The sequence below is a fragment of the Leptinotarsa decemlineata genome, unplaced genomic scaffold (assembly GCF_025532065.1).
Source record: "Leptinotarsa decemlineata unplaced genomic scaffold, Ldec_3_MD MMD2_tig00000199_RagTag_RagTag, whole genome shotgun sequence".
In the NCBI taxonomy this organism is placed as follows: Eukaryota; Metazoa; Arthropoda; class Insecta; order Coleoptera; family Chrysomelidae; genus Leptinotarsa; species Leptinotarsa decemlineata.
The window spans coordinates 8,237,130-8,261,148 of record NW_027412544.1 but is presented as its reverse complement, the minus strand read 5'-3'; the positions used below and the strand labels follow the sequence as shown (position 1 = coordinate 8,261,148).

At 33.5% G+C, this 24,019-nt stretch overlaps 1 protein-coding gene across 3 annotated transcripts in view; it reads left to right on the top strand.

Annotated features, from left to right (window-relative positions):
- Positions 1-24,019, top strand: part of LOC111515287 (myogenesis-regulating glycosidase) — a 135,290-nt gene that overhangs the window by 58,137 nt on the left and 53,134 nt on the right. The window contains exon 1 of one of the 3 annotated variants that reach the window (XM_074172887.1): positions 14,811-14,969. The exons of the other annotated variants lie outside the window; for them this stretch is intronic. Within the exon in view, the coding sequence (XP_074028988.1) occupies positions 14,905-14,969 (65 nt within the window). The 5' untranslated portion in view covers positions 14,811-14,904. Of the gene's footprint in view, positions 1-14,810; positions 14,970-24,019 lie in introns of those variants that run through there. 3 annotated transcript variants of the gene reach the window in all.

Genomic DNA, 24,019 nt, shown 5'->3' with positions numbered 1-24,019 from the left:
ACAGATTCAATAATGGTGAATTATTCAATTCAGTTTGATCGTTCATAAGGTATTGAGAGTTTTTGAATTTGTTTATAAACAAGGTGAGATTATACAATTTAGGTGAGAAACTTATGCTAATCTATTCTAAAGGTTTTTCAGAATAAAGTGTTTTTGATTTTTTTTAACATTTGTTTTCAAATTTTTATTGTTAAGTTTCAAAGTATAATAAATTCTTACCTTTGTGAAAAGAAAAAATAAAAGTGAATCTGGAGGCATATATAAATTTCCAAACTATTTGACTTCTGTATCACTGTATGCCTTGAAATAACTATATACATTTGTTTTATTGAGTGTGATACTAGCTGACGTGGCAAACTTTGTACATACTTTACATGAATCTTTCCCTGAACAGTTTCCCAAAAGATATCCACAAACATATCCCAAGCCTTCGGGAACGGCTCTACTCTCAAAGGTTTATAGGGATTTTTTGGAACTTTCACAAGAATCTTCACTTTAGTTATGTCAACACAAGTACCTTCTAGACAGTTAGTTCCTTCTGCTTGTGTGGAATACTGAAGAGTAAATGTGTTTTTGAAAGCTCTGGTAATTTGAACAGGAGTTGGCTGCCTGGCATTTCCACAAGTATTTCTCTGTTGTCCAAAATAATTTTCCACACAGTCCTGAGTTATATTCCTCGTCAATATGTAGGAGTGTCCTTCACTATGTGGGTTTTCTCAAAGTTGCAGAAATGCCGAAACTGTTATCTGCCACCCCTCAATGAATCTCATTTGTCCAGTCGTGTTTTTTTCTATATTACAGTTAATTTTCTGAACAATATTTTCATTTTTTTCAGAAAATCAATCTGTTTTGATGTTTCGAAAAAAGGTTTATTGAAATGTTTGACATCGTCAAATCGATTTGAATTCAAAATATATGAATGTAGCCGTCCCTTTTGCGGCAGATGGTATCTGATTGAAACTGGCATAAGTATTCATTGCTGTAGCTACCGAATGATTGAAAACTTGACTGGCTAATTTAACCTTCATCCTTTGAACGTTAGTTGAAAATGAATAAGAGTCAGTAAGTTTGGGTACTAGTCTAAATTGCTTTTCCTTACCCAAGTTGTAAAGTTGTCCAAGATGACTTTTGTTCGTTGTAAATTCATCAAATTTCAAAAAAGTCATCGGAAAAATGGTTTCTGCTACATTTCAGCAGATGAGGAGTATCAAAAAAGTGAAATATTTTTTTCTCATCGACAAAGAAATATGGCTGCTTTACAGTCACTTTAACATCTTTTCTGGCAAGTGTATGTATAAAAATTGATGTGGATGCCACAGTAGGCTCCAAAAAAGGTTATTTGAATATACATTTGATACTTTGGTTTTGCAGAGATTTCAGTGGAAGTAATATTCTCCTACAGATACATACTAGTCAAATAAAAAATGTGGTTTAACAATTGTTTTCCTTTGTTGATTTCCAGTGGAACTCCGATCGTTTTGTCATTTTATATCATTACTTGTGAAGCATATACCTACTATTCGAAAAGTTCAATTCCATCAAATTAATTTCATAAAAAAAGTCTACACATATATATTTTCAAATGACGAAAAAATGTATGTTTTTCTAGTATTCATTATGTAAGATTGAAGGTTTCTGTTTAAAAGCTGATTAACGGAAAAACAGATTTTAAACAGAAACAGATATGGTCTATAACAATTTATTTTATGATTTTCGTTACATGTTTATTCCTTCAATCTTACATAATGAATACTAGAAAAACATACATTTTTTCGTCATTTGGAAATCGAAAAAAAAATTAATCTCGACATCACCCTGCAAATTACAGAACCAACAGCTCGACACTTGTTCATTTTGAAACTAGACACGGATTTTTCACAAATACATAACCACCATTTATAACGACTCACACTGTAATAATATTCCATGCCTCAACTTGGCTCGCTTGGTAAATCCATCAGATTCAGTCGGTTGCGTTGTAGTTCAGCGGCGCATAAAATTCGAGGAGAGGAATCTTGACTAAAATATGGCGGAGAGTGAATTTACTTGTATTTACTTCTATATTAGTCCAGCTCTGTCATTTGATACCCCTATTGAGGTAGTTGTGAAAAATATGTAATCCGCCATTTTGTAGCTGCGCCATCTTGGATTTCCAATGATACATACTTTATTAAATTGTATTGTCATCACAACTGTGATGACAATATCAAATATCAGATCAATGTGTCAACAGGAAGGAGGACAAACTTCAATTACCAAATTTGACCCAAACAAATGAACATACTAACAGGACAAGCTGAATAAAACCGTTTAATAATAAAATATTTCTATATGTGATGGAATCGGCCGATACTTGATTGAAATCCATAACGTATTCAAGAAACACTCTATTGTGAGATTTTTACAGAACATCAGTTTTACAAAAACGCAACACGTGTTTCGCTGTACAATATAAAAATATAACTATAAAATATTCCTATTAACAATATTGATTTTTCAAATGAATATGTACAGTTTGTATTGTTCGAAATACTTTTTTCAGTTTTTTAATTGAAGGATATGCTTTTCAAATTAATACTGCTAACATTCTCGGAAGTCAATGAGGTTGCACTTTCAAGAGTGACATTTCTAATGATGTTTGAAACATTCTTTCCATTGTTGTTACTCGCGTCAATGTGACTTGTCGCCAGAGCTGCCGATTTCCATCCTGTTTGTCTATTTTCTTTCACCACAATATTAGCGGATTTACGTCAAAACGCATGTTCCGTGTTTATCAAAGAATAGTCCGATTTAAGAAAACGTAAAAATTGCAAGGGACATATTCTAAATGTATTAATGTCGGCCATTTCATTGGTGCATTTCTCATCGGTCTGTACTTACATTTTGGAGACCAATGATGAATACTGCTTCACCAAATGCTTATCATTGCATCAATGTCGTCAACAATAAATATCAAGCCTTTACTATCTCATAGGAAAATAATTTTACAAAAATGTTTACATCGTTAAGTAGGTTTATTGAATATCGATAGCACCATAATATTTCGAGCTCAGGTTTCCTAAGAAATCACAACGTGGAATCTATATCATAACGTTTCCTTTAAAAAACACTGAATTCCCAGTAACTCAGTCAAATTACATTGTGACAATGAAAATACATAGTCCCGTTAAAGATATTCATGCCAATAAATCTCACATGATAACTGCCTTCGGGTGCAACTTCTATATGAGGAGATCGAATTACAATAGGACAGGCAGTTATATTAACAGAAAAGGAAAACTATTCCTAACCAAATCCATTCTAAACTTCATAAAGCAACACTCAACTGCAGTTGGTTCCAATACTATCAAACCCGATGATTCGTGAAAGTGAAATGATCTTCAACCTGAATTAAGTGAATCAGAACTGAATAGCTCAGAGGAAGGTGATAGAAGCCCAGGTGAAAGTCAACAAAGTTTTTCACCAGAACTAAATTTTTTATACCCCAGACTGTCACATTTGACAATGGACTCATAACTGTAACAGCGACTAACATTGTATCTGAAAGTTCGAATAATTTTAACGCCTGCCACAATTCAGCTTCTATTTTATATCATACTTGAAAGGACAAACAAATAACAATCTTCTCTCATTAATTTTACTGAACATTCAGTCAATAAGGAATACATCTGATGAATTGTTTATTTACTTAAAAGAATTACATTTTCCAAACATCATATTGATAAATGAGCATTGGTTAAAACAAGACGAATCAATTTTTGTACCCAACTACTCTGTCATATCGAAATATAGCAGATCCATTCACTCAAATGGTGGTACTTTAAGTCTTGTGAATGATTGGGTGAATGACATATTTTGAAAAATTTGATTACCTATTAGAAGAAAAACTATTTGAGTTTCCAATTATATATTCAAAGAAATTGAAAATATACATATTATGTATATATTGATCACCCTCGTCAGATGTATACTCTTTTCTGACGAAATTAGAGTCATTACTGATTGGGTTACCATGTAAATCAACCATTATTTTGACTGGAGACTTCAACATAAATTTTGGCGATACTGACTCAAATATAACACACACCCTTATCAACCTCATTCTATCCTATGATCTGAGCATGCATGTAGAATCACCTACCCACATAACTCAGTAATGTCATTCGATCATTGACTATGTATGTAGCAATTTAGATAATGATAAAATCCAGTGTTCGGTAGATTCACCTGGTTTCTCCAACCACGAGGCGGTTCAAGTCACAATATTGATTGACTCAGTTATGAAAACTAGGAAATTCAAGTATGGACGACTCTTCAACTCTAGGAATTATGATAGATTCTACCACGGATGTCTTCATGCTGTTTGGAATTTTATATTATAGAAGTGCAAAATGAATCCCTTTCTGTTTTATATTCCTAAATAAAAACATTTTTGATAAATCTTTCCTTATCAAGGAATTATACTGAAAAAAAGAAACACTGGATTACAATGGGGATACAGGTTTCGCGAGAAATATGAGATCACTTAATTATATAAAAAAATTCACGGATAGTAGGTATATACTTTCATACTTATGTTATAAAATATAGAACTACTTATAGAAAAGTAATTGAATGCTCTAAAAACATCTACTATCAAAGAAGAATTTTACAAGCAAGCAATAAATCAAAAGAGATGTGGTCTATGATTAATGATTTTAGAGGAAAACAAAGGAAAGAGCAAGTTGATATACTAATAAACGCAAACATACTGAACAATTACTATTGCTCTATAGCAGAAAAAATAACAAAAAACATACCAACTTCTCTTAATCCGCTGACTCATTTAGAGAACATATGGATCGCTGATAACTTTATTTTACACCCTACTGATGCAAATGAGCTTAAAGAAATAATTCAATCTTTTAAAAATAGGAATAGACGAAATTTCAATTATCATTTTTGCTAACCTTCCTGATACCACATTAAATGCTTTAGCGTTCGTAATAAACTCAACCTTCAAGACCGGAACATTCCCTTCCTGACTAAAAAAATCAATAGTTATCCCATTGCACGAAGGTGGTGATCTCAGTGATCCTTCAAACTTCCGCCCTTTATGCCTCATTCCCACTCTAGGCAAACTAATAGAGAAACTGGTTAAATTAAAATTGACAATTTTTTAAAATAATAATAGTGTCATAAGCAATAACCAGTTTGGTTTGCAATCAAAAAAGAACACCCATGATGCCATCTTTTCTTTGTTATATGACGTTTATGGAAACATTAATGAAAAAGAGTCATCAGCAGCAGTGTTCTGTGACTTTGCTAAAGCATTTGACTGTGTAGATCATGGAAAACTGCTAAAAAAAACTATATCACTGTGGCACCGTGGAATTACTCACAAGTGGTTCGAGAATTATGTCACAGGAAGAAGTTAGAAGGCGAAATGAAAAATGGCGTACCACAAGGTTCAATACTGGGACCGATACTTTTCCTGCTATACATAAACGATTTAGCATCTAACGATATAAACGGAAAATTTACCTTATTCGCTGATGACACCACAATATTGTTGCGTGATAAAACTTTATGTAATCTCTACGAGAATATAAGTGCAGATATAAATAAAAATAAAAAAGTGGTGCGACTCTAATCTGCTGTCTTTCAATGTTTCCAAAACAAATTCGATATCATTCCGCTGCTTTATCGACAGCATTTCTTTACCAACACAGGACGCGGGCAGGATAATTGAAAACAGACCTAGTACTAAATTTTTAGGGGTAATAATTGACAATGAACTCAAATTCACCGATCACATTGTAAACCTTAATAAAAAGCTAGCGCTAAATCGACTTATTTCTCACTTGTTGAGTCGCATTTGAGGTATGGAATTCCTTTCCGGGGAATGCAGACTGTTCATTATTCAGAAAAGGGCTATAAGATTTCATGTGTAATGCCAAAAGTCGAGACTCCTGCAAACCCCTATTTGAATTACGTAAAATCTTGACAGTTTTTAGAATCTTTATTTTAGAAACAGTATGTTTAATCAACAAACATAAATTGATTATTAGCCCTTCGTCAATCTAACGACCTAAGATTACCCATACCAGTATGGTATGCTAGCAACGTTTGAAAAACAAGAATTTTAAAACAGTTGGTTTTTTGATATGCTGTCTTTCTTGCTCTTTCGGTTAGAATCCGGGCTACCTGGCTGGCGGTAGTGGTTGCGTTTATTAATGCGCATGTTATCTGCACATTGAATGTCTGTAATTTTTATATTATGTTCTTTGAACATAAAATTATCTAAAATTAATTTGCCAGACGTTAATTCGATCGTTAAGTATTAAATATAAATAAAAAAGTAATGAACATTATTGCGGTATAATGCTTGTGGTAAGAGAGAGGAAATTTAAAGTGCAAGAGAGATAGAAAGCGACGGCAGCGTATCGGCTAGTGTATAACAGAAAATTTCAAGAATGAGACAGGAAATAATTGCAAAAATACATTACTTACACTTGTTCTTGTAAATATAAGTTGGAATGAAAAAAGTTCAACATAAAAATAAAAATATAATTAAAATAAGCGTAGTTTGGGGTTGATTTACAATAAAAAAAAGTTCGCTATTTTCGGAATCACGTGTTTTACATTTGAAAGTCACCCATCTCGAAAGGTTTATGTAATAACTAATCAACTGGATATAGATCATAAAGAAATCTGTTGTTTTTCCAAGGTTACCTTGCCTGGTCTTTGCTACCTACCTCTTGTAAAAATCTTGCAGTTGTGATGATATTTTATTCGGTAATAAATCAGTGTCCGTTAACGATGAGATCGACATTTTTTTTTCTGATATTATAAAAGATCTTCATAAATCTGTCCTTTTACAAAATTGTATTCAGCATTCTTACTTTTCAAAAATTGATCAAAATGTAACATACGTAAGCCTAATGCTGTTAACGGATGCAGACGTTTGTAATGATTAAAGTGTTTACCGTCAATTATTCCATTTACGGACCCTGAAGCCATGATTTTACTCTCAATCATCATGTGAGATAGTTCGCACTTATCGATAAAAGTACCGACAACTTTAAAAAATCCATCATTGAATGAAATGATCCAAGATGTATGAAAAGATTAATAAATCTGAGACCTTCTGTTGCTTGAACTTTATAAGCTATTTTAGCAATTTCTAAATCATATTTGACTTGTACATAAGCTTGATCACATTCTCTACCAACTTTTTGTGTTTGTTTCATTGTGAATACGACCACTGACACATTTGTTGGTGAAAAATTAATAGGAGTCAGATATGAGACTTCCTGTTTTGGACTATTGTCTTCTATCATTCTGCAATTAAATCCAGTCCAAGATGCTGTGTTTGGCACGTGAAAAACATATGATAGCAAATGTAACAGATCAATGGTTTGTAAACAAGAAAAATTTTCAGGTGATGGTGATGATTGATCAAAGTATGCGAAGTTGATTTACTGATACTATCTATTTCAGTCGATAGATCACGGTATTTTGTCATTAAAGAAGTAAAACTGATGTAACATTGTCTGTGATATCCATCTGTTTCATTTATTTCAGTAGGCAACTCGATGTCACTGTACTTTAATTTATATTTGAAACTTAGGTATAATCAACCATTAAAATTATTACAATGTGTTAAAACAACGATAAAAATAAAATAAATACGTAGGTATATTCGAAACTTCCTGGCATATCTCCAGTTTATCAACCACGAAAAGTGGTTGTCCATGTTGTCCATTTGCCGATGCCCTGCCGTCGCTTTCTATCTGTCTTACACTTCAAACTGTCTCTCTCTAACCACATTATACCGTGATACTTTTCATTACTTTTTTATTTATATTCAATACTTTACAATCGAATTAACGTCTGGCAAATTAATTTTAGATTATTTTATGTTTAAAGAACATAATATAAAAATTACAGACATTCAAAAATACTTTGAATTTTTAATTAAAAAAATAATCGCGTATGGCACATAATTAACAACAATAAAAATGCCTGACAATAAAAAATGTATGTCTGGTGGATCTATCCAAAGGCAAAAAATCAAAAATTATCCTTTGAAAAATTCTTTTACAGTTAAGGATTTTTACCTGTGCAGATAAGATGCGCATTAATAAACACAACCACTACTGCCAGCCAGGTAGCCCAGACTCAAACCGAAAGAGCAAAAAAAACATGATATCAAAAAACCACTGTTCTGAAATTCTATTTCGAAAACGTTGCTAGCTCCTATACTATATTGAAAATTACATGATTATAGTAATTACGTGTTATTTGCTGCCAAGTTGATGATTGGTCTCCCTGATACTAAGTTTCTAGACCTGATAAATAACAAAATTATTACTGGTGAAATCATCAAATATTTGAAAAATGAAGTAGTTTCCCTAAAAACAATCATAAAAGACGGGGATGAAAAATATGCAGTTGTTTTGTAAAACAAATGCCTTTTGAGCGAAAAAATTTGTGTATTAACAGATAAAAACCAATGCTTAGGTACTAAAACACCACGAGGAATATTCTTTGAATCCACGAGATAAGAATTTAAACACAAAAGAAATCACTGATATATCTACAAAATATGTTAGTGAGGATAAAAACATCCACCTTTAATAGGAGTAATTGAATATTACGAAATAAAAAATTAGTAAAAAAATTGAATTGACGTCAAGAATAAATTGGCTTGAAATTATGTCTCAATATTTTCACACATAGGTATACAAAATTAAACAACAAACCAACAAAACGAAATCAAAATTAGATAAGGAACAAATTAGTATAGCTTGAAAACTTTGCTGACACAGACCTGAAAAAACTATAGGCCCCTAATTTGTTTCGTAGCTACTTTTGATTTCGATATATTCATTAATTTCGGCTTATATATTAAAATATCATTTCTTAATATTGAGTATATTGGTCCGCTAGATCACCTGATATGAGGGGCACTAAGATTTTTGTAAGGATTCTTGAAATCTACGTTATAGAATTACAGTACATTTCAGAGCTTATAGATAGAATGAGAAGAGCTCCTAACGAAATTTCCCCAGAGAAACTTCATAATTTGAGAAATGAATCTGTACAAAAACTTTATTATCCTTAGGAAGTCAATGCTGAACTAAAGCGTCCCAGAGAAGTCGTAGATATCTAAATTTTTGTCCAAATTGAAGAAAAATAGTGAGGAATTATGTGTTCCTTACGATATTAAAGAGGCTGCAAAAAGAATTGTTACCGAAAGAATTGGCTCCGCGGAAAAATGAAAGTTATAGGCCCGAAAAATCAAAAACTCTTACGTTTGAACAAGTCCAGAAATGTATAAATGAGGCGCCAGATGGAAAATTTTTGATGATAAAAGTTGCTACTATTTTCGGAATATATGAAGCTTACCAGCGTGAAGACCTGTGTCATTTATTAATAGAATACATTGAGTTATTGGATGAATCATTGCTTATTCAAATTCCAAATACAGAAACAAAAATATGTCTTTTTTTTTGAATTGTTGAAAAAACGTTGACTATTTTAATAAATACGTTGCATTACGCCTTTCTGTTATCAATCATCAACGTTTTTTTCTGAAATACTCAAAGTAGAAATGCAGTGCCAACCCAGTTGGTATAAACACGTTTAGAAAAATGCCCTCTACCATTGCTGAGTTTCTGAACCTCCCAGAAACAAAGGAATATGCAGGTAACTGTATCAGATCTTCTGCTTCTTTGCTGGCAGAATCAGGAGCAAATATAACGGATATTAAGAAACACAGAGGATGGAAGTCTACAACAGTAGCTGAGGGTTACATCGATCAGTTCATTTCTTATAAAAAGGCTATTGCTGAAGGAATAATCCCCACAGCTTGCTCCAGCGTTACAGCTTCGTCCTCTTCACTTCAAAAATTTATTGTTAATGCCCATGAAATTGTCAACTCAGCTAGTTCAGATATATTACGAGACTCTTTAACATCGCAAGGTATTGATATCAGCAGTTATTCTAATTGTTTTTTTCATTATAATGTTCATAAATAATAATAATGTAATTAATGTATACAATATATTTGTAAAATAATTCAATTGTATCTATATCAATTGTTCATAATAAAACTTTCTTGAAAATTCAATAATTATGTTATGTGTTAACACTACTGTTGAAAATACTTTCAACACTAGTGTTGAACATATTTTAATACATACTTTGTAAACATCATCTTTTAATGCTCTTGACAACCATTAAAATGTCACTTTTACTGACAGTTGTACAAAAAGATCTTTTTTTTCATTCATGCATTCAGGTAATAATAATTTTTTTTACGAAATGTCGAAATTTTATACAAAATACAAAATTTTATACAATACAAAATTTCAAGAAGATTTAACTGCTTTTATTTTTCTAAATTGAACCAAATAAATTGTATTTACTCATATGAAATAATAATTATAATTGCTTTACGTATAATATATTTATTCAAACTAATTTGCATCGTAACCTGCAATGAAGTTGTGAGTAAATACAATTTATGATGTATAACTGCAAAAAATTGCTGTTCAATCAAAATGGCTAAATCATCCTGAAGTTATGTATAGACCCATAATTTCTCATGTTGAACAACTTTTTTTAGTAATATTTTGACATACAGATGAAAATAAGACATTAACTCAAAACAAAATGGTTTGCTGAAAAATGATTTACCACCATTTGTGAAAACGGAGGTCGAAAACCATTTCATTAATAGAAAATAGACAGTGCATTTCTTAAATCTCCTCCCTTTTTATTTTTTGAACGGGTCAACTCAAAAAATTGAAATTTGGGATAATGGGGGTTTTGTGACACATCTATTTGAAGCTCCTGACAAAATCTTCATAACCCTAGAATATGATGTCAATATTTTCAACTACTACAAAATGGCGGAACTTTTGATAATTTCCTGAATACTGACGTTAAACTACATAATATGAGGTAAGAAGCTTGAGGTCAGTTCAGAAGATGCTCGAAATGGTTGTCTTGAACTTCTTGATATATGAACAGCCTATCCGATATTTCACCCCGAATATTTTCAAACACAGTAACGTCAATATCTGTACAAATCTTTATTATTCTCTGCCGTATATCCAATATTGAAACAGGTTCAGTTTCGTACACCTTTTGCTCCAAATAGCCCCATAAAAAAGTCCAAAGGTGTTCTCGACGGCCAATCCAACGACCGGGAAAAGTAGTATCGAAATAGTTCTTTACTTGTCTGGAGTGATGTGGTGGTGCTCCATATCAAATTCATTAGGATTCACTTCAACGATTTCAGTGATAAGAGGGTCAACAGTAGTTTCCAGCATATTCAAATACAGTACCACTGTTAAATTTTGATCAATAAATAGAGGTCCTATAATTTGGTTTTCCAATATTCCTGCCCAAACGTTAGTTTTTCTAGATATTGGGTATGTGTTTCCTGGAAAACGTGAGGGTTGGTGTTACTCCAATAACGGTAATTTTGTTTGTGATCATTGCCGTTCAAAAAAATGTGCATTCGTCACTGAAACAAATATTGTGGAGGTAGGTAGGATACCTTGCAATGGTTTTCGTCATGATTTCGAAGAATTCTGTTCTTCAATCATGGTCATCTTCAGTTAATTGGTGTACCATTTTAATTTTGTATGGATACCTATTTCTCTTCAAAACTTTCCACACAGTAGAAGGAGACACCTCACAAATATTCGCGACGGAATAAGTAGATTGTTCAGGATTTACTACCATCTCACCAATTATTTGCACTTGCTGTTCTTCCGGAATGGACGGATGACCTAGGGACTGTTTTATGTACGAATACACTACCCGTAGTTGTGAATTTGTATACAAGTGCCCTCTAATAATTTCTACATATAGGACGATTCAGAAAACGTACATTGGAAATCCTTTTGGTCTTCTGAAAGTTACGCGTTGCACCGTAAATAAAATTGCTTCAATTTTTTCTTCCAATGGACGATAATTGACCATTCTAGAGAATGAACAAAAAATAACTCAACAAACCTCATCGGGTTGTTGGAATGGCAAATGTTCTTCAATTTGGGTTATTACAGCAAATGCAAGTTTAATTCATGAGTTTTTCAAATTCACTTCGAAAAGTATTCAAATTGATGTTTCAAATGTTGGGTTTTAATGTTTAAAGGGATTTGTTTCTAATTCATATATTGGCAATAGCGCCTATATCAAGTTGAAATAATTTATACGTACCTAGATATTCTACTTTAAAAAAGGAAAATCATCTTTATAAATCAACAATTAAGACAAAATATAAATTATAGTTCAATACCACCTCTACAAGCTACATAAACAACAGTTGTTTTGTTATTTATTTATATAGAGGAAGATAGGTTAGGTGCACAAAATGTCATATGTCACAAAATGTCTCAGAACATAAGTAAACAGAACAGCACGCCTCTGAAATATGTCATCTTTGTTTGTCTCATACAGGTAACAGATTCATTGTCCTTTATTGGCTATAACCGATGTTGCCAAATGGTGAAATAGGAACGAATCCCTTTAAATGTTGAATGCATTATTTCATCCCTCTTTTTCAAGCATTCAAATGATTTTTTAAAGAAAAAGGTTGAAATGATAAGTTTAAAATGCGTTGTTTTAGAGCTCTTGTATGAAAACTACTTGATTTTCGTCACGAGGAATATTCCCCATTGCCATATGGTAGATAGAAAGTAATATTTCTAGAAAAATCGATATTAATGTAGGTATTTGTCTTCAGGAAATTATTAAATTTTACGCCATTTTGTAGCAGGTGAAGATATCAACTTCATATTCTAGGGTTGTGAAGTATTCGTCAGGAGCTTCAAAATGATGTGTCACAAGACCCCACTTTTCATTTAATTTTTCTCCCAGATGGTGCCCAGTCGCCATCTTGAAAGTTTCATCTGCCAATTTCACTTCAAAATAAAGTATTCATGTATTAATTTCATTATCCCAAATTTCAGATTTTTGAGTTGACCCGTTCAAAAAATAAAAGGGGAGGGAGCATTGAAGAAATGCACTGTATAACTAGTAAATATCGAGGTGATTTTATATCCATGGGCCTTTTTTCCGAAATTTCAGAAAATTGGGACCCTTTCAGAATCGTTCAATGTCATATAATGCAGGTAATGCAGGTTATCACGAGTATTATGGAATCTGTACAAGATCAGTCGATCAATAAATATTAAAATTGTGGTCTAACTATTTTTGATAATAACATTGAATCGCAAAAAAATTATGATGAATTGCAAGTCGTGGTACTTAGTTTTGAAAATTATTTCTATATTATAACACTGAATCGTGTAGAAAAATATCAATTCGATTGACTCAATCTTTTCGATACAAAAAATATCGTTTGAAACTATTTCAATGTATCGATCCCTGCAACTTGTTATATTGCTTCCAATAGTGCATCAATAAATACCCTAATATTATGCATGAACATGATTACTTTTCTTGTATAAATAGAGAATCACGTGAACTCTGTGATAATAAATTCTGTATTGATCACTTATTCATCAATACAAAAAATAGTTTTGATAAAATTCACCCTATGATATAGAAATCTTGTCTTACTGATCACCACTCGCAAATTTTGCCATTATGAACAGCTGCTCAGGCTTTAACTCTACTCAGATGACGATGTAAACCATATGGTAGAAATATTCATTGATAAGTGAAAAAACTAATTAATACTACAGTTTATTACATGCTTTTCAATATAAAGGGTTTTACAAAAACCGCGACACGTGTTACGCTATACAATAACTTTCTCAAGCAGAAACATAATCATTGATGAGTTGCAAAATCACATAACCTACATCTTTAAATTTTCAGTTTCAGAATTTTCAATTGATGCCTTCAGATCTGATTCATACTCAATAAAAAATAATATAAAAAACATGTCGGTCGGTAGCCAGGCGGTTCGACGCGGGTGCTTTGTTCACTCACTCGAATTGACTGCCGTGTTGGTCGGTGGTTCTAGCCCTAGGCTGAACGATCGAATTTCACTTGCTATCGTCCAACCCGTGTAAGGAATCACACGTTAAAAGGTAATGCCTCGTTAATCCTTAGTTCGCACAAGTTTCGACTTCTGAGGGTTGTCGTTCGTAGGGGTGTGACAGCTGGTTAACGGAAAACAGATTTTAAACTGATTTTTTTAAACAGATGTTCAACAACAAAGGGGGGCTTGTGACTCAAGCATCTTTTCAGTTTATTTCTATATTCGTTAGTTGTGTAGGTACTAGAGCCCAAACACAATGCATTTATGATTCAACAACAGACAGCGCTGTTTCGACCCGCTATAGGACTTTTCAGTGTTATTAGGCTACCACAAACACGTTGCGGGACTCAACAGTCCTTAAAGAACAAGCCGAAAAAAGTAAGGACGGTGACATCTCCCCTTACCCAGACACCATCTATGGGATCGGCAGACAACTCAATCCTCAAATATCAAAATAAAAGAGGCTCCCCAAGGCGGTGAGTTGCGAAGCCAAGCTTTGACATCGATCGCTGAAGAGATTCTTCAACTGTTTTCACTACAGCTTTCACTGTAAGACAAACTAGTTGTGAACTAGAACTTGGCAAAAAATTTAGATAGCCACCCTATATCCTAGTATGTAATCCGATTGCGCTATGTAATATACTACCTATCGGGAGCTAATAATCTAATGAAAAACAAATATCTGATTAATGTTTTAGTGGGGTATATGTTTACATGACAATTAACAACAATGCGTACAATCTTGAGAGCGCATATCTTTACATTTTCAAACAAGATTAGATAAAAATCTAATAATGGAGTAACAATTGTAAGGAATAGTCCTTTTGGTGATACCTGACGGTTTCGTTTCACGGTGACGGTGTTTTTAGATATAACCTGAGAATAAACGAAAAATGATAAATAATGAATATAATAAAATTGAATACATTGATGGTGTTAACGAAGAGGAAGTACTCAGGTGAGTCATGATAATATTTCGAGTAGTAGGTTATATACAAATGAGAATTGAATATCTAGACATGTATCATGAGGCAACGCGAAGCAAAATATCGATAATTTACCCTTTTCGCAGGAACGCAGTAGGCTGGGTTTAATATACAGTGTGTAAAAGTCAAATTTATTCAATCCATTATTTCAGTTACGGTACATATTTTAACAAAATCCCGAAACACGTCAAATTTAAATTATAATTTGACATACTTCAACGGAAAAATACTCCCTATACCTTCAACCTCCTTCGAATGACAGGTACAACCGCCAGTTTTTTAAATAGGAAGTATGGTCTTGTGATATATCGTTTGAAAGGTCTCTCTTCATTCTCTATTCAAAAATGGTATTGCTTTCAAGTTTATCGCAACAATTAAAATAAAATAAATTAAAATCATGTGATTTCCGAAATTCGATAAAATACACTCAAAACTTATTGCAATATACTCAAAACTTATTTCATGTTGAGGTATTGATAATAAGAAAGTGAGCAAAAACCATAGCAATGTTCTTTTCAGATGCTATCCTTTAAAAAAACTGTTAATAATTTCCGTGGCAAAGTTAGTTTAAAACGCCTTGTCAAATTGTTTTGTATGTTACAACATTAGTTGTCAGCATTTTAATTTCAGTTCAAAGTTCGTTAACTTGAAGTCTGACAAATGGTTAGATTAACGGAAATGCCTAAAATAACAGTTTTACAAATAATTGGTTATGGAGATAAAACCCGAACACAATAGGAAGTAGCTCGCCTATTTCATGAGAAATTTTCTAATTAACCGCGCATATCTCAAGGAACGATAAGCAAGATAGAGAAGAAGTTTCGCGAGCTTGATCATGTGGCGCAGATAAAAAATGCAGCTGCCAATCCAATGAGTGATAAATTCGAATTAGATGTGATGCTTTAGTTTGAGGAAAACCTACATACATCGAGTAGATAGGTGTCGACAACATTCAATGTTAGCCATACATAGACAGTAAACATATTAAAAGAAAATGAAATGCACCTCTATAAAATGATACCTACTCAGGAGCTAATGGAGGACGATTTTGATAGAAGTACTTATTTTTGTGAGCAAACAATGGATATCCAATTAAAAGACGTAATGCTTTCTGATACCCTCAACAGGTTAATGTTTGTACAGGGATTGTAGGAAACCATATCACTGGTCCCTTTTCCATTGAGGGTAATTCGAATGGCGATAATTATTTGGCACTACTTCAAAATGATGTCATTTCAAGTTTAGCAAATTTATTTCCTAATCCAGGAAACCCTCAAGTTCCAGTGAATACGATATGGTTTCAGCAGGATGGAGCACTACCACATTACCAAGTTAATGTCCGGCAATTCCTCGATACATTTCCCAATCGGTGGATAGGGAGGCGAGGATTGATTTAATGGCCAGCGCGATCACCTAATCTTTCATCATTATATTTTTATGGGTATATGTAAAGATCAATGTGTACAAAACTAAACCTTTAAATTTGAATGACTTCATAAAAAACGAATAACGCTTGCGATTAGGTCGGTCAGTATATTTACTGGAAACAATCTTAAGAAAGTGAATAAATACATATTATTATATTATTATATAGTTTTTCGATTAACGACTGCTGAAGGTAGTATATGGAGGTAGGAACTAACGGCACTTTCAGTCAAACACGTTCAAAAAATAAACTTACTCTATTTCACAACTCCGCCAAGCTTTCGTATCTGAATAGAGACTTCGTCAGGACACTGAAATGAAATACAATAGAAAAGAACTAAAATAAATGGACAATACTTAACAAGTAATCTGAGTTTCACAATTTAAAATTAAATATTGACGAAAACATTTCAAGAAATTGACGCATTGGTATTAATAATGTCATTTTCAGATATCTGATATTAGTAATGTCATGTTCACATCTTACTGTAATGACAAGAATGACATTATCAGCTATAATATCCCAAGGACATTGATAACTAACGAAATAATTTTATCACAGTTTTCGAAAGCACGTTATTTGGTAACATCGCGACGCCGAAGGCGGAGGGATGTTACCTAAAATAACGTGCTTGAGGAAGTTGTGATAAAATTATGAGTTATTTATCAATGTTCGAGGGATATTCGGTGAGAAAATTTTTTGCAATTCGAACAAAATTATTTATTGAACACACAGTTATTAAAAGAAAAATTCATATAATGATATAACACCATAAATATTTTCCAAGTGTATTTTTTACTATTGACAGTATTTTTTGGTGTATTTTCTTCAATGATTTTGTCAATTGCCGCATCATTTTGAACACCAAAGCGGGGAAGTGACATTTTCGAAATAAATTGAATTACTGAAATGTCAAACAACTTTATTGTGTTGGTTGCTTAGCAATGTCATGACATAAGTGATAACTACCCGTGAAAACTATCTATGGGTAGTTATCAGTGTAATGATGGTTTCATTGGTTATTTCGACACACATGACTAGAAATAGACAAATTTGATAGGATAATTTTTTTGGCAAAAAATTTTCATATAAATTATCTGCATTCAGATAATTTATGATTCCGTCACCAGAAAAAACTTTTCAAGAGGAAATAAAGATCATAAAGTAGATAGCATATTCCAGTCAACTTAATTTAGATACAATAGAAACCAAAAATTGATCAGGAACGAACTATATCTAAATCATGAAGAACCTAAAGAAGCTAAGAAATATGCTAGCATAAGCTATTCCGGAAAGCTTTTCGAAAACATGAACTATTTTTCAAAATTTAACATGATTATATCATTCAATAGCAAGAATAATTTAGGGAACTTGTTATTCAACGCAAAACCCAAAACGGATAAGTGAAAAAAAACCGGGCATATATACAAACCAAATAGGCAGAAATTTCAACATAAGGTACCGCGGACATGAGTTATGAAATAAAAAATATATGGACATCTATGAGAAACAAACCTCACAACAAATGAAGAAAACATGAAAGGAAATGAGATGAATTTGTTGGAAACAATGGAAATAAATAAATTGTATAAAGACTCCAATTTCAAACCCTTAATAATGACCAATTAGAACTATGCAGCTCTTCCTTTTTGAATTTGTGAATTCTGACAACTAGTTTAGGATCTATTGGTATTTGAGTTGAATAATTATATTATTGGTATCTCAGATGAGGTATTGATAAAATTCATGTTACATTTTGTTATTTCAGGTACCTACGAGTAGTGCAGGTATCAATCATTGTAGCATTGTATATTTGAGGACTTGTCTGGCGAAATGCGTCAGTTTACTTAAGAATGGATTAATAAACCGAAACCGGTCGTAACAAATAAAAATCATAGTAGAAATTCAACAAAAGTTATCATATATATACAGTGCTTTTCAGATAAAAGTATCCACCTTTAATAACTGGTATTTAGGAAAAATCCAAAAACACGTCAATTTGTGTTGGAAGGCATTATGGCTTATTTAAACTTACTGGAAAAGCCACCCCCTCACCCCTAGCATCATCCCTTTTTTTTTAAATTACTTTTCATATTTTTTATGTAAAATTTGGATACTCCTCTTTGAGCTGATTTCAAAAATGTATAATACTTGTAGGTTAAAGTGGTTAGTTTATGAGATAAACAATTTTTCTTTTAATAGCACAAATTTTACTTATTTTTTACTTTCACCTTATTTGCCTGTGATAAAATGGGTTATACAACAGTTCAAACTCTTTAATCTTTTTAACTGTGCTATTTATTATGAAGTTACAATAAGTGTTCAAAATGAGTACCATTCACTTCCATACAATGGTATAATCTATTTTGAAATGCCTCTGTGACATTGCTTAATACGGCTGGATTTAATTGTCGACATTCATTTTCTATCCTCTCTCGTAAATCATCCAGAGATTCTGGTTGGGTAGCATAAACTTTTGTTTTTAAATACCCCCATAAAAAGAAGTCTAGGGGTGTTAAATCCGGTGACCTAGGTGGCCACTCCATCTTCTGCCCTCTTCTACCTATCCAACGAGCGGGGAATGTTTCGTTTAAAAATTGTCGGACAGGCATAGCATAGTGTGGGGGAGCTCCGTCTTGTTGAAATACCAGTAAATCTTCGGAAAGGTTATCATCATTTTCTATTATTGTTGTAATACGTGGGTCAACCCCTTCCCTGAGTAACTCAAGATATGATTCACCATTTAAATTTCCGTTGATGAAGAAAGGTCCGACAATGTGGTCACCTAGGATACCACACCAAACGTTTAACTTTTGGGGATGTTGTGTATGGAATTCACGCATAATATGTGGATCACTTTCAGCCCAATATCTACAATTATGCCTATTTACTAAGCCATTTAATGAAAATGAGCATTCATCAGAAAAGTAAATATTGTTTAATAATTGTGGATTGTTATTGATAAATTGCGTCATTGATTCGCAAAACTCTAGACCACGATCAAAATCATCTTCATTCAACTCGTGCACCAACTTAACTTTGTATGGGTGGTACTTGAATTTATGTAGAACTCGGAAAACTGTAGAAGATGAATCACCGATCGCTCTACTTATTGTTGACAACGATTGGGGTTGTTGAGCCTCTAAGCTGACTTGCCCTAAAATTGCCACTTGGATTGCTTCGTTATTTACGAGTCCCTCTCGCTTATGCACTTTATTGCAAACAGACCCTGTTGTGGTAAATTTCTCCATCCGTTGAATTACATACTTATGAGTTGCATGTCTTCCGTCATGTAATTCGTTAAATATTCTAGCAGCAGCTCTTGCACAATTATTATTTTGGTAGTATAAACCTACAATTTCAATTCTTTCTTGCAAAGGGTAAACCATTTCAGCGAAACAAAATAAATAATGTATCAAAGTACACTATCAATAGTGACTACAAATTCTAGTTGACAATGTCAAGCTTTAATAAAAAGTAGAGTTTTTTGTTGTTTGGATTTTTGAAGTAGAAGAAATAGCACAGTAAAACAGATTAAAGAGTTTGAACTGTTGTACAACCCATTTTAGTAGAGGCAAATAAGGTGAAAGTAAAAAATAACTAAAATTTGTGCTATTAAAAGAAAAATTGTTTATCTCATAAACTAACCACTTTAACCTACAAGTATTATACATTTTTGAAATCAGCTCAAAGAGGAGTATCCAAATTTTACATAAAAAATATGAGAAGTAATTTAAAAAAAAAGGGATGATGCTAGGGGTGAGGGGGTGGCTTTTCCAGTAAGTTCAAATAAGCCATAATGCTTGCCCCTTCCAACATAAATTGACGTGTTTTTGGATTTTTCCTAAATACCAGTATTACAAAAGTTATTACAGGTGGATACTTTTATCTGAAAAGCACTGTATAAAAATGGATGTTTGTTGGTTGGTTGGTAAGTGACAAACTTCTACATCGCTCAACCGATCGTGATGAAACTTGACATGTATCAGTAATTTTCCATAGAGAAGGTTTTTAGGCTATAATTTTTTCTGTAACTCGCCACTAGATGGCGCTGTAGAACACTTTTTTGAAAACACTGTTCTAGAACGCTGCGCACTCCTAAGTTCGTTGATTCTGATTCTGACAGAACATTGGAACAGCAGCGATACAGCAACATAGTACTAGTTTTCTATATATTATATTCGAAATATCACTGTCATAAACTGAAATCATAATGTTTCACTTCAAATTCTGAATATTGAATTGATATCAAATTTTTTTTTTTTAGATATTGAGACGTATAAATCAACGACCGACACGGCCTCGTCCTGGTCCACACTTATACTCTTATGCCTACTTTTTTTGATAAAATGCCATATTAGCTTGTTACTGATAATACTGACCCATTGATAAAGTTCACTCGAACAAAAGTATGTTCACAACTAATGATTTTAATTTTGAAATACCATCGAAGTGAAGCGGCGTTGGAAGCTCTTGGCTCTTACCGAGCAACGTCTAAATTGATAGCAAATTGCCAAAAACGACTCACCTTGATAGGAATACTTAACATATTGTCTCTGGTCTGGATTCCTGGCCATACTGGCCTGGAAGGCAATGAGGCTGCTAACTTCTTTGCAAAGGAGGGTGCTACAAGCAGCTTCATTGGACCAGAACCTGTCATTGGCATCGCTTCAGGCTTTGCCAAACTAAGATTGAATACCTGGATGGCAAGAAGATTTATGACTTCTGGCAGAATCTTTCAGGATTGGCTCATTCCAAAGCGTTTATTCGCCCTTCGAAGCTTGATACCAAATAGTTGTTGGACTACAGTAGAGATGAACTACGATGTCTAACAGGCCTTCTTACAGGTCACTGTCATTTGAATCATCATATGCAGAGACTCGGACTGTCGGAAGACACTGTGTGTCGCCTCTGTTTTTAGAGTTCGGCAGAACTCACCATACAAACTAATCCGCTTCGTTGAGAAGCTGGGTTCATTTGGTAGAGTGTGAATAGGTGTGAGTCACAATAAACCCTTGCGGGTTGCGGTGGAGGGTCGAGTAGACTCACTCACTTTGGACCTAACCTAACCTAACTATCGAAATGATGACAAAACAAAACAAAAATGTGAACTTAACTTTCGAAGTGATCTACTACTTAAAACAAAACCCACGCATGTCGCATCGGCTTGTGAGGTCATTTGGATTTTTTTTCACATCAGTTTTGAGTTAGCGATAACTTTGAATGGTATGGTGTTACAAGCAATCATAATGTGTATTAAATGCTTGAGGTAACTAACGTTTTCATTTGACGAGGATTGATATTTTTTCCTTTAGTTTATTTCCAGTTACAGTTACCACACTATATGTGATCGTTGTTTCATATATCTAAGGTCTCCTTAAAAGATAAACATATGCAAATGCGAACTTTTCTGTTGAAATGAATTTATTGTATTCGTCCCTATACTGGCACGTGGCACGAATACAATGATTCACACGTGTCACCAATTTCCCCAAATTCGCTTTTGAGTGGAGATGCATACACCCTCTTTTATGGAAAGGAGGAAACGAGTTCGCACTTTTGAGTGCTTTAAAATGTTATTTTTGAACTGGTAATTTTAATTTTATATATATTATTAATATCGAATGTAGTAACATTAGTTCCAAATTAAAGTGGTAAGACACATAGAAAGTTTCATTTCTCATTTTTCACGGCTACATCCATCCATTTATTCTAAAGGACTAGGCATCGTTTTCGATGAAAACGCTGCAAGGTTAGCACCACCGCCCCGACTTCTCAGGAACACCATCGTCATATATCAATTCACAGGAAACAAGAATGAAATATTCACATACAGCTTCCTATTATGTCTGTTTGAAATCTGTTCAAAATCTGTTTTTCCGTTTACCAGCTGTCGCACCCCTACGAACGACAACCCTCAGAAGTCGAAACTTGTGCGAACTAAGGATAAACGAGGTCTTATCTTTCAACGTAATATTTCAATCAATCTATACGAAACTTCAATGAATTATACAGGGCTTCCCAACGAAAACTTGACCCCCCTGTGAGTCAGAAACGGAGATGTAATCGGAAATTTCAAAGAACACGTCAATTTTTATTTCTAGGGGGACTACTTCTGATATGGAAATCATACTCGAAACTTTCCCCACCTGCGGTCAGCAACTACCCCCCTCTATTTTATTCAAAGGCATGGAGAGTCGATTGATACATCATTTGAAAGGTATCCTGTCCCTCTATTACTTCTGTAATTTTTTTCGAATTTGGTTCATTCGTTATTGAGAAATGTTGAACGTTCTATTTACGAAAAAACAGAAAATTGGCTGTCGTCCACTTTATTGAGGAAATCAACGAAAGTAATATCAATGGCAACACAATCAACGGATGAAGTGTTCAAATTGACCTTCATCTAATTCCATTCAATAATACTGTTTAATTTTGTTTGAAGGTGGTTGACAATGTTACGTGGTGTATTTCATCAGTTCGGACTTCCATTGTCTCATATAATATAAATTGATTTGTAATCCCTGAAACAAATTAAAAAGATTAACCGAAAATAAAAATTTTATTAAAACAAAATACTGGAAATTACAAAGAAATAACATACAAGCAACAACCAAGAAAATATTAATAAAAGCTGAAAATTAAAAAAATTAAAAAATATTATTAACAAAAAATGAAAAATAAAAATTAAAAGATTCCAAACCAAGTTACGTCACGACGTTTCGATTGTTAGTATCCACAATCTTCTTCGGGTGATAACTGGACTTATTCCTACAAAATCTGACTATTTATAGGTCATTCGAGTGCAGTTATGCAAGATGAGGGACTGCCAATGGGATCGCCACTTTCAGCGGTTATAGCCAATATATATGGAGTGGTTTGAAACTATGGCTATTGAAGAAGCCCACAAAAAGCCCCGAGTCTGATTGAAATACGTAGATGACACCTTCATAATATGGAACTATGGAAATGCAGAACTAGACACTTTCCTGAAGCACATCAACTACGTAAAACCTTCCATCACTTTCACAATGGAGAAGGAAGTCCACAATGAATTGCCTTTCTTAGACGTATTGGTAAAGAGGACCGACACTGAATGATAAGCATTTGTATATCGAAAACCCACTCACACAGGACTAAGAGAGAAATCATCAAGACTCTATTAGACCGTGCTTTCGGGCTCTGTAATACAAAGGAAGGTCTCAAAAAGGAACTAGGCATCATCAAAAATGATCTTCAACGGGATGGTTACTCCAGAGTGATGGTAGAACAGGCTTTAGCTTGAAGACAGCAAGAACCTCACAAGGAAGAAAATCCGCCACAACCAGTACTTGTACTTCCCTACATCAAAGGATTATCGGAAAGGATAAGAAGGATTGGGTCCAAGTATAACATCAGGACCTAATTCAGATCTGGGAACACTATCCGTAGCAGACTCACAAAAACCAGGCCACCAAACGCGGACTGCGATTCCAAGAATTGCATTTACTGGATACCCTGCGAGTGCGGAGAATCATACATCGGTGAAATTAAGAGGCCGTTGAAAGTTCGCATTGCTGAGCACAAGAAACATACACAGAGAGGAGAAACCAGCAA